We start from the raw sequence: 16,997 nt of genomic DNA on the forward strand, positions 1-16,997 counted from the left end.
TAAAGGTTTTATATTTTACAAAAATAATTTTTTTTTTTTTTTTTTTGAGACAGGGTTTTGCTCTGCAATTCACGCTGGTCTTGGACTCACTTTGTAGGCCAGGCTGGCCTTGAACTCGCAGCAATCCTCCTGCCTCAGCCTCCTGAGTGTTAGGATTATAGGTGTGTGCCACCATGCCTGGCTAAAAAAGAAATTCTTAAATTTAAATTTATGAAATTACTGAGTTTTAGAATTAGTCACTTGGCATAGAGTTCAAACTGCATTACTTATTTACAGTAAGAGAGTGGTTAAGTTAGTCTAAGCTCTGATATTTTATGAAATCTTAGTCTTTTTGTTTCAGGTGATATAATAAGTTCATGAAAGAGATGTTCCCAGCAGGTGGGTGTTTGAGTTACCAGGGAGTGAGCAGTCACAATGCCATTTTGGTCTGGAAGACTGGACGGAGCAGAGCGTGTGTATACCAGTAGGTATCATCACAAATAATGAAGTAGGAAGAAAGCTTAGAATATGAGAGTCGTGAAGTTTAAATAAAAGTTTCTAGATCTTAATTTTATCTCTTCAAATATTATAAGTATTCTTACTTCTCCAGGTATGGCCAGAATTGTTCTTCAAAGTAAACTTTGCACACATGCACTTTGAACAGCTAGGTTTTTGCTGTGCTATGTCTTTCCAATTCATGTGTGTACTAGACGTATTTAGTATTAATGTTAGATCGTGTTTGTGTGGAACTTAATTATGAAAACTAATGAAAGGAATTAGTCCACTGACTTTATCTTCAGATTTTTGTTTAATTAAGATTCTTATGCTATGACCAAGTAGTAATGATGAAATTAATAATAGATTGTTAGATTTTAAATACTTTGATTTGTTGGTTTTGTTTTGATTCCTAGTTGATATTTTGGCAGTGTGCATCTGTAGCAGCTAGCGATTGAGGGCATGGTTTTTCTACTTACTTCCTTAGCTTGCTAAGAACTAAGTTTCTGGGTTGGGGATGTACCTCAGAGGTAGAGCACTTGCTTAGTATGCACTAGGCCATGGGTTCAATCCCCAGTACCACAAAAACAAACCAACTACACAAAAAAGAAGTAAGTTCCTGTTTCTTCCCATTTTCTTCTGTGTGAAACTCTCCCAATCTTCAGAAACTCATGGAAGGTGATAGTGAGCAATATTAAGAGAAGTGAAAGGTTTCTGTGTTAAATTAATTAGTTAAATTAGTAGGTTATGAAATAATGTAGTTTGGAACTATTTTCTCATTTGGTGTAAAACATCAGAAAAGAGGAATAGCATGATTATATTTGCTGATAAGATAATTGTGTACATAGAAGATTCAGGTTTTTTTTTTAAACCCACTCTGACTTATAATTTTTTTTACATAAAAATCCAACTTAATTGAACATAGGACTAGATGGCTTTTCAAATAAATTATTTTTACTTTATGGTTATTAGCTTTGAAGCTATCTGATCCATGTTAGAATTTACTAGTACTATATAAAGATGCTTATTATTTCAGTTCTATATTCATAAATAAATATATTTAAATCTAGATAGAAGCATTTATGATTGAATTAGTGCATGCTAATCCCTGCTATTTGCACTGCTCAAGCTGGCAAGAGGATCATCCACTCTACAGCAAATTTGAAGCACAGGCACAAATTTGAATTTTATACAAAAATTCAGTTTTATTCTTACATAGTGGGAGCTGACATCTGTAACTTACAGGTGAGCGTATACTTTTGTTTTGTACCTCCTAGCTGAACAAAAATATACATAATGTATTGTTTTCAGTAGGCAAGATTTGCTTTTTATACTTCAGTGAGAATACTATGTAACCCTTTCGTGAATGAAATGACCAGGGTGCTAATGAAACCATCTTTGGAAGAAGTACTTAATATGCATACCTTCTTTGAATAAATCCTCCAGTAAGAAATGGAGAATTCACTCCCTTTACTTTGAAGGCTTTGTAGCTATCTGTCAAATTTCTATTTGCAGCTCATCAACATTCCTTTACTGGAAATACCAGTTTTTCCGTATCATAGTTCTCAGAAGGACTTGAAAGTCTCAAAAGTCTGTATCTCCTTGGGCTTGCTTGTGTCTTGATTCCACCCAGGCTTTATTAGTGGCTCTCTTCATATCATCATCTCCATCTTCATAAATTTTATTTAGAACATTCATTAATCCCTGACTAAGATCTGTCTCAGCATTGCAGGATGGTTTTTCTTTTTCTTGGCACTCTTTTTCAATCTGCATGAAGTACTCCCATCTAGTGTTTGCTGCTTTCTTTCTACACAAGAACTGTATCAGTCTTGATTTTTTTTTTTGAACTGCCTTCCACTGAGATGGGTTTCAAGAGATTGTTCACAATCGTAGAGTAGCTCTTCACATTTAGATTCATTACCAAAAGATCAAATGACCTCTCTGGGAAATGCACCTGCACATTCTCAGCAGGAACTTGATGAACTCCAGTTAAGGTAATGTAGATTTTCACAAACTTATATGACTGATCCCATCCGTAATCTTCACTGATCTTCCTGTTGTGATGAGAGCAACCACAGCAGCCAGTTTTTCATTGTCAAGAAGTTCTAGTCGTTTCTGTGATTTTTGTTGCATCTTATTCTTTATCTTGGATTTTTCAGCTATCAGGACATCATGTACTCTCTTCCTAGTGGCCTTCCCCAGCAAAGCCTTTACCTCTTCTAGATCATTTTGCAACTCCTCCAAAACCGAAACCATAGTTGGTTGGGGTCAGACCTGAGGCTGGGCGTGCAGGTAAGGAAAGGAACCACTTGACCCTGCTCTCCAGCATGGACCTCCCCAGTGAGAGCTGCAGACCAGCAGCTGTTCATGCTCCTGACCTACTCAAGGTCTCCCCTGCCTCTGTGCACCCCAAGCACCACCCGATGCACTCAAGATACTTTGGATGTTGCTGAATATGTGATGATTATAAAAAAGTAGCTCCTTTTTACTCTAGGCGTATATACCTACACATAGAAATGGGGAAATCATTTAATTCTCACCAATGACAAAATTCTAAAATGTATTGAAATAAATATAACAAAGTCACAGGTTCTATATAATAGATAGTATTGAAGATCTGGACAAAATTACATGTGGTAGAAGGAAGTAAATATGTACGTGTAGTAGAATACAAATGAAAATGATCCCAAAGTTAAAATATAAATTTAATGAAATTTATTTATAAATTTGGTTTTTTAATCCATTTTCTCACTTTTTGTGCATTTTAAAATCTGTCATTCATTCATTCCTTTACTCTGAAGTGATTAGATAATTTAAAGATCTTATAGAAGAAAAAATCTGAATAGCTGAGAAATACTGGTGTTAGGACAAATCTTACCAGATACCAGAATATGAGATAGAGCCAAGGTAATTATACCAATATGATATTTGAATAGATGATGACTATTGGAAAAAAGAGACTTCAGAAATTTCTGAATATGAGACAGTGATAATAACTTAAAGTCAATGGGAGAAAAGATGGAATATTACAGACTCCTAACATATGAAAAAAGTAAATTCCAATCTTAGGCCATATGTAAAAATGAATTCCAGTAAATTAAAGACTTGAAAAGAATCATAGCGTTAGAAGGTAATGAAATTATTTTCTGGGAGCCCAAGAGATTTACTTAACTGCAGCTGGAAATCTAGATGCTATAAAAGAAAATTGATAGTGGTAGAGAGAACATAAATGAAGCTGATAGATTATTAACAAATTTTAGGAAAGAAAATTCTGTTGAGAGACAAAGTTGATGTCTGTACTGTACAATAAGTACAAGGCAGCCTTATTTGAGCACTTGGCAAAGGGTGTGCATAAACACTTTACAGGAAAGCAGATCCAACTGCCAGCAAATACAAAAGATGCTGACATTTGCAGTGATGAAAGTATTGGAAGTCTTAAAAAATTTAGATACAAAATACTGTTAGACTGTCACGAATTAATCAGACCTGCATGTGCAAACACCACATTGTTTCACTATTGTAAAACATGAAAGAGTTAATTTAAACTAGGAGGTATGATAGACATTGTGAAATGATAGGAAAACACTCAAGGGTAAAGGGAAACTGGGATGTGGGAAACGAGAAGGGAAAGAAGGAGAAATTTTGTATGTGTGTATGTACAGGATAGTTAACGTAGATGTTCTACTGTCTTCTATTTCGTTGCTGAAAGAAACTCAATGAGTCCTTGATTGATCAATATTGCATGTCTCTATCTTTTTTCATGAGAAACCACTTTGAAGATACCAATAGTAATACAGCAAGCATTGTTAATTTCCTACCACTTTGTTTGTAACTGTGTATTGTCTGTACTGTTCTTTTGCTATTTTGTAAAAGGTTGTCTGTTAATGTTTTCCTCCTTTTATTTTTAAAATAAAAAAAAAGAATTTATTATTTATTGTCAACCAAGATACTAGAAAATAAACACTTCCACTACATAGCTGAAAGGAAAGTGAAATCCTTCAGTCTTGTTTGGAAAGGTATTAGGCAGAATTAAAGATTACAAATACATAGATCCAGCAGACCCATTCTTGGGAAAACTGTTATGTAAAACTAAAAGTTCTGTGTACATGTACAAAGATGTTCATTTTACTGTACTTACCAATGACCAAAACAGAATGCAACAAAAAGTGAAAACCTGTATATATATAGGAATGACTGAATATATCATGTACTCTCCAACCAAGGAATGTGATGTCCTTATTTAAAAGAATGAGTTGGAGCTACACAGATTGAGTTGGAGTAATTTATAGGAATTATTGTGGAGTGAAAAAAGATAGACAAAAATGTAATACCAAAAGCTCTCCAAACTTTCTGAATGTTTCTTTGTGATTAAGAAAAGAAGAAAAATAAGAAAACTGAAAAAATACTAGTTCATGGAGATGTGAGTGGTTAATGAAGGTAAAGAGAAGAGGGCTAGGAAAAAGACCAAAGCAGAGAGGGAAAAAGGATATACCACATTTAGACATTTAAATTATGATTTGTATATAAACAAATGATACAGCTTTGAGAAAATTAGAAACATCGTATTTATGGTTTATACCTAAATTTACGTATTTTGTTTACCATTTAATTCAGCACTCCTTCATTGAATGCCTATTGTATGGAAGCCAACATAATGTAGTCAGTAATAGAGTGGTATAGAGTTACTATACCAACAGTCGTCAATACTGGTTGATTGGTTACTTTGTGTAGTACAGCCTGTATAAAAACATGTGTATAGTACCTCATTTAATCCTCAAAACAACCTGATGAAAAGATATTGTCATTTGCATTTTATCTGAGAAGACAAAAGCTAGCCCACCTTAATATAGGTAAAATGTGGAACCAGGACCTATGCTTAAATGGGCTGACTCCTGAAGCTGTATTTTCAGTGTCTAGGGCATGCTACTTGTCCTTAGACCTGTGTGGTTATAGTAGAACTTGACCTCAGTATAAGCATTGTGTAGAAAACAGTGCAATCAATGCCATAATCAAAGTACAAACATACAGGAGCCTGAGAAAAGGAAGGGGTTGGTCTGGCTGCAACAATAAAAAGGGTTGCATGTCGGAATTGGTGTTTATCAGTTGATACTGTAGAGTGAATAGCCATTTGATAGGTGGAAAATGCACCTATCGGTGCACAAAGATATTTTAGACAAGAGGAATGAATTTATTTATTTGATTAGTTATTTGAGACAGGGTCTCACTGTGTAGCCCAGGCTGACCTTGAACTCATGGCAGTCCTCCTGCCTCAGCCTCCTAAGTGCTGGGATTATAGGTGTGGGCCACCATGCCCAGCAGACAGAAGAATTTAATTTGCCCAGCTTTAAAAATAGGGTATGCCTGAGAAACCATTTGTCTGGTGGGAATGGCATACATAATGCTGTGTGACTAAATAGTAAGAGATTGAAGGTATAGTATCAGTTGAGGCTTTTGTATACAGAGTATTCTGGACCTTTGGGAATGAATAGTAAACCACTCAAGATTTGTGACAGGGTAGTGGTATGCTCTGGGAAGAATATATTCCTGAGAGTCCAGTCTGGATAGGGAGAAGTTGAGAAGGTGGGCTAAAGTTTGATAAAACTCAGAAACAGTTTTCATCTACTCTCTGGCATTATAGGGAAAATAAGAGAATTTGAGATTTGTTTTCAAAGAGGGGGAGGATGTAATAACCAAAGGAGAGTTAAATCCTTTGTTGGTCTTTGAGTTGCTCACCTAGCAAAAATTCATTAAAAGAAAACAAAGAATATTTTTCACTCATATGTATGATAGCTTAATGGAAGATGAATTAGGCTAATTCATTAAAGTTTTGGGTTTCAGATTTGCGCAAGTCCAACTCTGTAAACCTATTTTCAACAAAAATGATACAGAAAACTAAGTTACAAAGTAGAAAATTGAAAAGACTTTTTTCTTTTGAGATAAGGTCTTGTTCTGCAATTCAGGCTGGCCTTGAACTTGCTGTGTAGCCCAGGTTGGCCTTGATCTTGTGGCAATCCTCCTGCCTCAGCCTCCTGAGTGCTGGGATTACAGGCGTATGCCAGCATGCCTGGTTTCTACCAAAATTTTTAAATACAGTACTTTCCACTTGGCATGCTAACAAAAAGTATTTCACCGAACATTTACTTTTAAGCTAACTTCTTTCTGTCAGTTATTAAGCCTTTAGTTAAGTGAAATACAATATTCAGGAAGGGTTGTTATTTGTATTTCTTTTAAACCAGGTTCTACAAATTGATTTAATGCCATTCATTTTGAGATAAATTTTGAAATTCATTCATGCATTTGTTACATTCTACATGCTTGAAAACCATACCAGTATGGATTTTTGTGGGGTTTTTTTGCAGTGCTGTAGATTGAACTAAGGGCAATGTGCATGCTAGTTAAGTGCTCTCCCACTGAGTACATCCCAGCCCAGAAATAATTTTTCTTTTACATTTGAGTAGTAATGGTAGTAAAGCTTTCTTATGAGTTATGTGAAAATTTTACTGAGTGGTAAGAAATCGTTAATCTCTTTTTAAAGTGTATTAATGTTAGTGAGTGAGTATACATTTACAGAAAAATGTTGAGTGATATTTGAAGAGAGGTAGTTTTAAATTTCTACAGCTTTGTAGTTCTTGTCATGTAGTTGCTCTTTTTATCATCAATAATAGTATAGTTTTCCAAAGATAACAAACACATATCTATCCATCTACCGTCTGTGTATTTATTAGCATATAGTAAAGTGATAGGATTAACTAACATTTTAAAAAGTAATATTTTGGATCAATAACATTGAAAATAAAGCTTCCATTTCTGAATGATACTGTGAAGAAGATAGACTGAAAAATGTGCTGCTATGAGTAGCATAAAGAATTTCAGAATTTACTACCTAACATCTACTTTACTATGACAGTGACAGGTTCTTGCAAAGTTGCGCAGGCTTGGGTTTGAACTTGGGGTCTTTGATTCAGCATTCCAGAGTGTTGGGATTATAGGTATACTATGTTAATATTCTTCTATCTCACTGTACTTGTTCAAAAACCAAGTACAGTTGAGAAAAACTAAATGTCTATAAAACAGTCATACAGCTTTGCAGATAGTATTAATTTTTTTGGTTTTTTGCAAGAACTTGTCTCAAAAAATAAGGAATATGGTTGTGGCTAAAGGTGAAGGCCCTGGGCTCAATCCGCAGTGTCGAGTAAGGACATGCATACATAATGTTCAGATACTGATTCCTTTTTTTCCCCAAGTGGCTCTTTTACTATAGGAATACTAAAAAAGGTGTTCAATGATATTCTGGAATATCCTAGGTACCATAATTATTTATAGAGTGACTCACATGGAGTTAAATGGACAATTTTAAAAACTTGTTATAGTGCACTCCAGTGCCATTTGGAAGGTATGTGGAGATAAAATATAATGGGAACCTTTTACATGTTGGTGGTAACTGTTTATCCTTTCACTGTAACATGATCGTCATAAAGTTGGTAAGTTGCTTATCTGTATTTTTTTTATAAACAGATAATCTCAGTGATACCTTAAAGAAATTGAAGATAACAGCTGTTGACAGGACTGAGGGTAGTTTGGAAGGATGCTTGGATTGTCTGCTTCAAGCCTTGGCTCAAAATAGTAAGTTTTCATTATATTTATTCAAATTCCAAATGAAAAAAATCTAGTCAGCAGTATTTCAGAAGTGGGTAGAGATGCATATAGTTTGTTCACATAACTTGAATACTTTCCCTGAATACTGATAGTGTTTTAAATGTTCCATCCTCCTACCTACTTCCTACCCCCAAGGTACTCAAAGCCAGAGTGATAGGCAAAGAAAGGAGGATTTGATATACCAGTCCCAGAGATGCCATTATTTCATTCCTAACAGATAAACACCATACTTGTTTTGTCTCGACACCTACATGTGTGCTTTAAAAAAGGGCTGCTTACTGCATTACATTGTAGGGGTAGTGGGGAGGAGAAACAGACGGGAGGTTTGGAAGATTTGACATTTCTCCCCCGATATCTTACAGTCTTTTTAAATAATTTTAATATTTTAAACTAATAAGTGTACATCATCACTCTTCCCAGATCTCCTGAAATTGAGGTAAGGTAGTTGTTTGTGTTGTAAAAACTGCAAGAGACAGAAGTTACATACTATCTGGTAATCTGAGCAAGTACTTTGAAGATAACAATATGCAGTATAATAAGCATTGTTAATTTCCTATCATTTTATTTTCAAATTAAAAAAAGAAATCAGATACTTCTTTAGTAACACATTGTATTTGCTGCATTTGATATATTGCTCTTCACTAATTTGTGTATTATCACAGTGAATAAGTATAAAATGATCTTCAATTGCTCTTTTAATTCTGGGCAGTTGTACTGTGCTTGTATTTAATTATGTTATTCTCTTTGTCCTGGAACTGTTGCTGACAAAGAATTTAGGAAGAATATATATTTTAAAGGTTTCAATTTCAAGCATTCAAAGATGTATATTATTTCTTTTTTATATAAACTATGACTAAAAAATCTAAAATAATTGTTTATGGTACTTTTCATTAAGTACCATTTTTGGTTTTTCACTTTTACTCTGAGACAAGGTCTCACTAAATTGTCTATCCTGGCCTCGAACTTGTGATTTCTGCCTCAGCCTTCCAAGTAGCTGGGATTATAGGAATGTAGCAGCCAGCCTAGAAGAAAAGCACATTTTAAAGTTGGCTTTTAAAATTGTTTTTCAGTAATTCTCTGCTTTTGAGATCATAACTGTGTCAAGCTATTTAAGCTCAATGATAACAGAAGAGAGGTTTGAAACAAGCAGTTCAGTAAGAGCATCTGAATAAGATACTAAAGAAAAGAGAAAGGGAAGGAGAGTGTCTAAGGTAGTGGTACACATTATAGTATAAACAGGTAGGTATTTATACTTAATACCATTAGTCTCGCTTTCAGTCACCTGGCAGTTGGCAGCCTCAGGAGCATAACTAGTCTCACAGCTAGAAAGAACCACATGATGACCTGATTTATACATGTGCCTGTGTAGGCAGCTCTGCGTAACGTAATTAGCATGAAGGAATTGAGTGTCTCAAGTTTGTGCTTTTGAAGAGTAGTTTTATTACAACCTTTATCTTCAGTGACAACACCCCCCCCCCCCCCCCGCGCTTCCTTCATGTTAGCAGAATTTGCTTTTTAAATGGACCGTTTGCTTCAGACTCTAATGTTCTTGGTCATGTGGAAGGTCACTAGTCCCTCTAGAAAGACTAGAAGACAAATGAAGGAGAGAAGAGGAAGCAAAAGTTTATAGCCTTTTATAGAAGAGCTTCAAGAAATGTGGAGGATTTCACTTCAGATCCATTTTGGGCTGATTTATGAACCTATTTTTTGAAAATGGTGTTAAAATTGTATGCCACAAAAATTTCTTTTTTCCTTTTTCGTGGTGCTAGGATTGAACATAGGCCCTCATAGTACCTTTGAGCTGTGTCCGTGTTTCAGCTAAATCAAAGATGGATAACCACAAGGTATTCACAGAATCAACAAACTACCATCTTTACCAAATGACTTCCTGTGAAGGGAACAAAATAAATGTCTTGTTAACAATTAAACAAAATTTATAAATCTTCTCATGACTTAAGAGTACTGATACAGAAGCATATGATAAAGGCAGAGGAGTTTTGCAGATAATTAGATACATAGTGTATGTGTTTGAAGTACCTTTTGTCTGTTAGCATGGGGGTAGATTACATATCTGTTACCTAATCTTTCCTGGAGCCCCAAAATGTATATATTATCACCATTTAAAGGATGAGGAAACAAATTTACTGAAGTGTTATGGTTTGTGTCTGGGTGTCCCTCCAAAGCCTCATGCGGTCATGGGGCAGGCTTTTAGAGTTTGATTGATTAGGGGTGTGAGAGCTACACCCGCCCTGGGGTGGATAGTTTGCATACATAAGGGAGAGGAAGAGGCTGCTTGGGGCCTTTCCTCCCTTTTAGTGCTTGTTGCTTTTGCTGTGTTCTGCCGCCATGAGCTGTAGCCCTCTGTCGTGTGCCACTCTGCCTTGCAACCTGCCAAGTATGGACTGAAAACTCCACAAACTGTAAGCGAAATAAACGTTTCCTTCCTTAATTTTGGGCGTCAGGTATTTTGTCCCAGCAATGAAAGAAAAGTAACGAAGACATGAAGTTAAAGTAAATATGTTGTGGCAGAATCCAGAGTTTGAATTTGAACTCTTAGTTACAAAATAAAAATTATCCTGCATGAATTGAAGCTTTTTGCTGAGTTAATGAAATTGTTCTAAGAAGCTAGGTTTTAATATTGTCTTAAATTTTTACTTTTTCTTTAAAATAAAAAAAAAATTATTAAAGATGAAGGTGGTAAACCTTTTGCCTTGACATGTATACTGATACATTTATTTCATTGTTATTTGCTGGTATATTTTATAAAATTAGCGTCTGGCTTTTAAACCAGAAAAAAAGTAAGAATACACCAACAGGGATGCTTATTAGCTACAGTTATTCAGTAAAGTGATGAATCCATTTCTTTCTGAACTTTGAAAGGTAAAATGAAAAGACATTGAACTTATATGACTCCATATTACATTTTTTTGACAAATACCATCAAATTTTATAATTTTTTCCTAGTGCCAGGTGTTCTAGTTAAAAACATTACTATTTGTTTTAGAATTGCAACTGATGAAAATATTTTATACAAGTATGAAATGGTAATGTGTGTCACAAAAGTCTAAACTTAGAATTTTGTAATATACTGTGACATTGGAAAGGATATTCCTGAAAGAAACACGGTTTAGAAATGTCCACTCTGTGGATTAAGTATATCTGAATTGTATATTCCAAGTGGTCATGGTTTGAAATTATAATTTTTACTTTGACATATAGCTTTAGAATGGTTTCCTTTTTTCCTTTCTTTCTCATTATGTATAATATCTGTATCCATCTTAAGAGACACAAGTTAGAAGATTTGAATACTTAATAAATTTTAGGGGGAACACTTGCTTAAGCAAAGATTTTGTGTAAATCTCTGTTTTAAATTAATAGGAGGTATTCATGCACTCATATAAAGCTTCCCATCTCACTTTTAAGATGTTTTCAGTAAATACATGAAGGCCACCAGCCAAGAAATCAGCCTACTTATTCTGTTCTCTCTTCATTTAGATTCTAGTTAGAAGAGTCTCAGTAAATGCTTTTTGAATTGTAATGTTGTTGCATTATTTCATGTTGATTTCAAAATTTAAATCAGTATTATTTTCTCAAATCATTAAGAGTTGTCTTTACAGGGTGTGGAATCTCATTCACCTTGGAAAAAAAATTAGGTTAAATTAATGATCCAGAGTTAAAAAAAACAAAACGTACATTCTGTTCATAATAAAATCTATTGACTCTATTCCATTTTAAGTAGAAACCAGTTTCCAGGGCTGGGGGAACCATAAAACAATACCAGCGTGATCACCAACAGTATTAAACTCTTTTAAAGAATTAAGGTGTCTTCTCTTGCCGTGTATCATTTTCCTTTGTATTTTGACTTTTTAACTTTGATTACTTGCCTGGTAACAATTTCTGGTTCATATAAGAGTTACACAATTGTTCATTTTCTGTAAAACTTTGTGAGACAATAAAAGTATTTAAAGAAAAAAGAGTCTAGTTTCATATAATAGTTGTTACACTTTTAGTTTTATTTTCTCGTCTTTGTTCCTTTTTATTTAAACATTGGGGTTTTTAAGCATTTATTTTTTATTAGTATGTATTTGTAATGTATCATGATTCCATTTGCTTTGGGATATGTATATCCTTTTTTTCTTTCCTCTCCCCCTTTCCAGGTCCTTTTCCCCAACTCCAAAAAAAAAAATCTGTCTTCCTGTATCCTCCAGTCTCTTCTTTAGTTTTTTCTTTAATTTATTTATATTTTGAGTTTCTCAGGTAAATGATCCTATGGAATATTTATCCTTCTGTGTCTGACTTATTTCACTACCATTATAGTCTCGGGACCTGTTTGTTTGTTTTGAAGCAGGGGATTACTATATAGTGCAGGCTGGCTTTGAACTCTCTGTGTAGCCCAGGCTGGCCTGAAACTGGTGGCAATCCTCTTGCGTCAGTCCCCCAGGTGCTGGGATTACAGATGTTTGCCACGATACCCATTTTCTTACAAATAACTCAAAGTGTCTTTTTAAATGACTGAGTAACTCTCCCTTGTGTATATATACCACATGTTCTTTATTCATTCATCTATTGATGTTGCTTTCCAGAGTTCAGCAGTTGTGAATTTTGCTGCCTTAAATATGCCTATGCATGTAATACTATAAGATGATGACTTTGTCTCTTTCAGGGAGTAGCCCAAACAAGCAGGGAATTTCTGTTTTTAGTTTTTGAGGAGTCTCCATACTGATTACTTCACTGGTTGTACTAGTTTACATTCTCCCAACAGTATAAAAGGGTTCCTTTCCTCCCAAATCCTCACCAGCATTTGTTGTTTCTTGAGTTCTTAACTGGAGTAAGACAGAATATCATTCGTGTTTTGACTTATATTTCCCTAATGGCCAAAGATACTGAAGATTTTTTTTCATGTACTTCGTACTTTCTTTGAGAAATACCTGTTCATTTCAAATGCCCATTTTTTTGATTGGGTGTTTTATTTTGGGGGGTTGAATTGAGTTCTTTATATATTCTAGATATTAGTCCTCTGTCAGAAGAGTAGCTGTAAAAATTTTTTCCCCATTCTACTTGACTATTATTTCCTCTGCTGTGCAGGAGCTTTTCAGTTTAATATAATCCCGTTTGTTGATTCTTGGAATCACTTCTTATGCAGTCAGGGTTTTGTTCAGAAAGTCCTTGCCTATGCCTTTTGTCTTCAAGTGTTTTACCTATTTTATCTTCCAGGTTCATTCCCAAGCAGGCTGCAATCCTAAGCATATCTAGTTATGTACATAAGCTGGTCATGTAGATTCCTCTGTGTATCTTCTCTCAAAGTAAGAACTTTTGTTGTTGCTTGCATTTAGTCTGCTTTATGTCTTTACTGTTTCTGAAAATCCTAGGTAACACAGTTATTTCTTAGGTAAGGGTCTTTGGAGTTATCAAGTAGTTTTCAACAGCCATGCTATTTCACTATTTCTGTGATATATTGCTGCTATTACAAGAAATGAAAACTTTTCCACTTTATTTTTGTAGCAATATCTAAGATATATTTTAACCATGTTATCAGCTATGCCACTGAATTGGTGTTTCTTTTGCAAACAGAATTCATTGCTGTTTACCTGCTTTACATTTTTTGTATTATATACCTTTTGGTTATTATGTCCATTGTTTATGAAGTCTTATGACTTGTGCTAATGAAATACCACCCAAGGTAACATTTGAAGATTATGAGACTCTAAACTAAACTAAAAACATCAACTAAAAACACATTTACAGTTGTGATGATTACCAGATAATCATGATGGCTACCTAAATCTGAATATTCTCCAAAACCCATACAAATCTAAAGAATTAAAACTCGACTAACTATAATCTATGCTTTCACCATAACAGGAAATAGATTTTGAATTATTAGGGAGAAAAATAAGTACCCAGATCTAACCTGTAGAGATCTATCGCTAGTATTCTAGTGCAGAGAATAGATGGGAAAGAAGGGAGAGGGATGACGAACCAGGAAGGAGCTCAAGAATTCCTTTAGGAAGAAAAGCTCCTACCTAACTTACTAGGAAAATACTAAGTAGTCTTATATTAGAACATTGGCTTTAAATGTGCATAGGACACCACATGACAGACTAGGAGAATATCATTTTGGAGGATGAAGGAATTGTTTCTACTTGTAAACAGGTGATGAAAAGCATGAAGTAAGAAGGGGAGGGTAATTGTTCTGTGCAGATAAACCAAATCAGAGTGTGCACTGACCAGAGCCTTTAGCTTCTTTGTAAGGAAAAGCATCTACAACAGAAGACTGTGGCATATATTAAATAAGTTTTTGCAAATATGAAAAGTAAAACCTCTTTAAGCCCAAAATTTGGAATTTAAATGGATAAACACCAGGAAAATATGAAATTGGAATTAACCAGAAGAAATTAAAGAAAATAACTGAATCATTTTAGAAATGAAGATTAAATTACAAGATACCCATATGATCATCTCAGTAGATGAAGAAAAAGCTTTTGACAAAGTACAACACCCATTCATGATAAAAATCCTAGAATATTGGAATAGGTGGTCTTTATCTCAGTCTGATAATTCCATCTCACTCCAGAATGTCTATCAAGAAATCAACCAATAACAAGTCCTGGTGGGGCTGTGGGGAAAAAGGAACCCTTTTCCACTGTCGGTGGGAGTGCAGACTGGTGCAACCACTGTGGAAATCAGTATGGAGATTCTTCAAAGCTAGGATTAGAGGTCCCATTTGACCCAGCTGTTCCCCTTCGGGGTATCTTTCTGGAAGAATTAAAAACATTGTACCACAGTGATATATGTGCATCTATGTTTGTAGCAGCACAATTTGTAATAGCTAAATCTTGGAAGCAACCTGAATACCCATCAACCAGGAGTGGATCAAAAAGAAGTGATCTTTTTATACAGTGCAGTAGTACTTGGCCATAAAGACAGATAAACTTGAGACTTTATAGATAAATGGATGCAACCTGAAACGATACTCATAAGTAAAATAAATCAGACGCACATGAACATTGTCTTATCTCCCTCGTGTGAGAAACTAAAAGGGTAAATGAGGTGTAAAGTGTACATTAGATACTGTGATATGGGAAGATAATGATATTTGTCTTTCTTTCATATACATACCTTTTTATTTCTTTGTCTTGTCTACTTGCTCTGGCTGATGTTTCAAGGACTATGTTGAATAAAGGTGGTAATAATGGATATCCTTGTCTTGTTCCTGAATTTAGACTTTCCCCATTTAATATGATGTTGGCAGTAAAACTTTCCCCATTTAATAAAAACTTTCCCCATTTAATGTGATGTTGGCAATAAGTTGGTCATAAATAACTTTCATCATGTTGAGATAAGATCCTTCTATACCTATTTCCTTCAGGGTTTTTATTATAAATGGATGTTGGATTTTGTCAAAAAACTTTGCCTTCATCTATGAGATGATTGTGTGATTTTTGTCCTTGCTTCTGTTTATGTGATGAATTACATAGTTGATTTGCATGTGTTGAGCCACTGAAGCTGCTTAGTCATGGTGTATGATCTTTTTGATGATTTGTTGCAATCTGTTTTCCATTATCTTGAGTATTTTTGCATCTATGTTCACTAGAGAAATTGGCCTGTAGTTCTCTTTTTTTGGATGGATTCTTGTCTGGTTTGAGATCAGGATAATGTTAGCTTCCAAGAATGATTTTGGAAGTATTCTTTACCTTTCAGTTTCAGTAAGGTATATTGGTATTAGATTTTCCCTCAAGTTCTTACAGGATTCAGCTGTGGATTTATCAGGTCCTGGGCCTTTCTTAGCTGGTAGTTTTGTTTTGTTTGTTTTCCCTTAAGGTTTTAATCTCATTGCTTGTTACTGAATTGTTTAAGATTTTATTTTTTGTTTTTTTGTTTTTTTGGTTTTTCTCCGGTACCAGGAACTGAACTCACGACCTTGCGCTTGCCAGGCAGGCGCTTTGCCGCTGAGCTAAATCCCCAGCCCCTGTTTAAGATTTTAAGTTTTCTAGGTTCAGATTTGGCAAGTCATATGTATCTGTGAATCTCTATATTTCTTCTGAGTTCTCCAATTTTTGGCATATATGTTTGTGAAGTAGTTGCTAATAACTTTCTAGATTTTAGTAGTGTTTGTGTGATTTCACTCTTTTCATTTGTAATTGCATTAATTTGTGTCTTCTCTTTTTTCTATAAGATTGGCTGAGGGGTTGCCTATTTTATTTATTCTTTCAAAGAAACATCTCTTCAGTGCACTGCTTCTTTTTATTGTTTTATTTTTTAGTTTCCATTTCATTAATTTTTGCTTTGATCTTTATGATTTCCCTCCTTTTGTTTTTTTTTTTTTTTTTTTTCGGTACCGGGAACCGAACTCATCTTGTGCTTCCCAGGCAGGCGCTGTGCCGCTGAGCTAAATCCCCAGCCCTATGATTTCCCTCCTTATACAGCGCCTGGGTTTGTATTTTTCTTGTTTTTCTAAGAGCTTGAGATGAATTATTATGTTATTTGGGTTTGGTCTGTTTTTCTAGTGTGGGCATTCACCACTATAAATTTCTGTCATAGGATTGCTTTCATTGCTCTGTTATTTGTACTGGGATTTTCATTTAATTCTCAGAACTGTCTTATTTTTTAATTTTCTCTGTGACAGTTGATTTTTGCAGAGTGTGTTGTTTAATTTCCATATATTTGCATAGTTTCTGTTGCTGTTGATTTGTAATTTCATTGCACTGTGATCTGATAATATGTATGGTAACATTTATTTCTTTTGCTTTTACTTAGGTATGCTTTATTAACTAGTATGAGGTCTATTTTGCAGCAAGTATTGTGTGCTGTTGAAAAGAGTGTGTATTCTGTTGTTGGGTGGGACACTATATATAGTGGTACCTGGG

At 34.7% G+C, this 16,997-nt stretch overlaps 1 protein-coding gene and 1 pseudogene across 2 annotated transcripts in view; one reads left to right on the plus strand and one right to left on the minus strand.

Annotated features, from left to right (window-relative positions):
- Rap1gds1 (RAP1, GTP-GDP dissociation stimulator 1) overlaps positions 1 to 16,997 on the plus strand; it is a gene marked incomplete in the record, with an annotated part of 153,488 nt that overhangs the window by 18,815 nt on the left and 117,676 nt on the right. For both annotated transcript variants that reach the window (XM_013517446.1, XM_013517447.1), the window contains 1 exon segment: positions 7,990 to 8,097. In XM_013517446.1, coding sequence (XP_013372900.1) covers positions 7,990 to 8,097 — 108 coding nt within the window.
- On the minus strand, positions 1,842 to 2,757 carry LOC102019018 (annotated as a pseudogene).

This window comes from Chinchilla lanigera, unplaced genomic scaffold, assembly GCF_000276665.1.
Source record: "Chinchilla lanigera isolate Chin_1 unplaced genomic scaffold, ChiLan1.0 scaffold00004, whole genome shotgun sequence".
Taxonomy (NCBI): domain Eukaryota; kingdom Metazoa; phylum Chordata; class Mammalia; order Rodentia; family Chinchillidae; genus Chinchilla; species Chinchilla lanigera.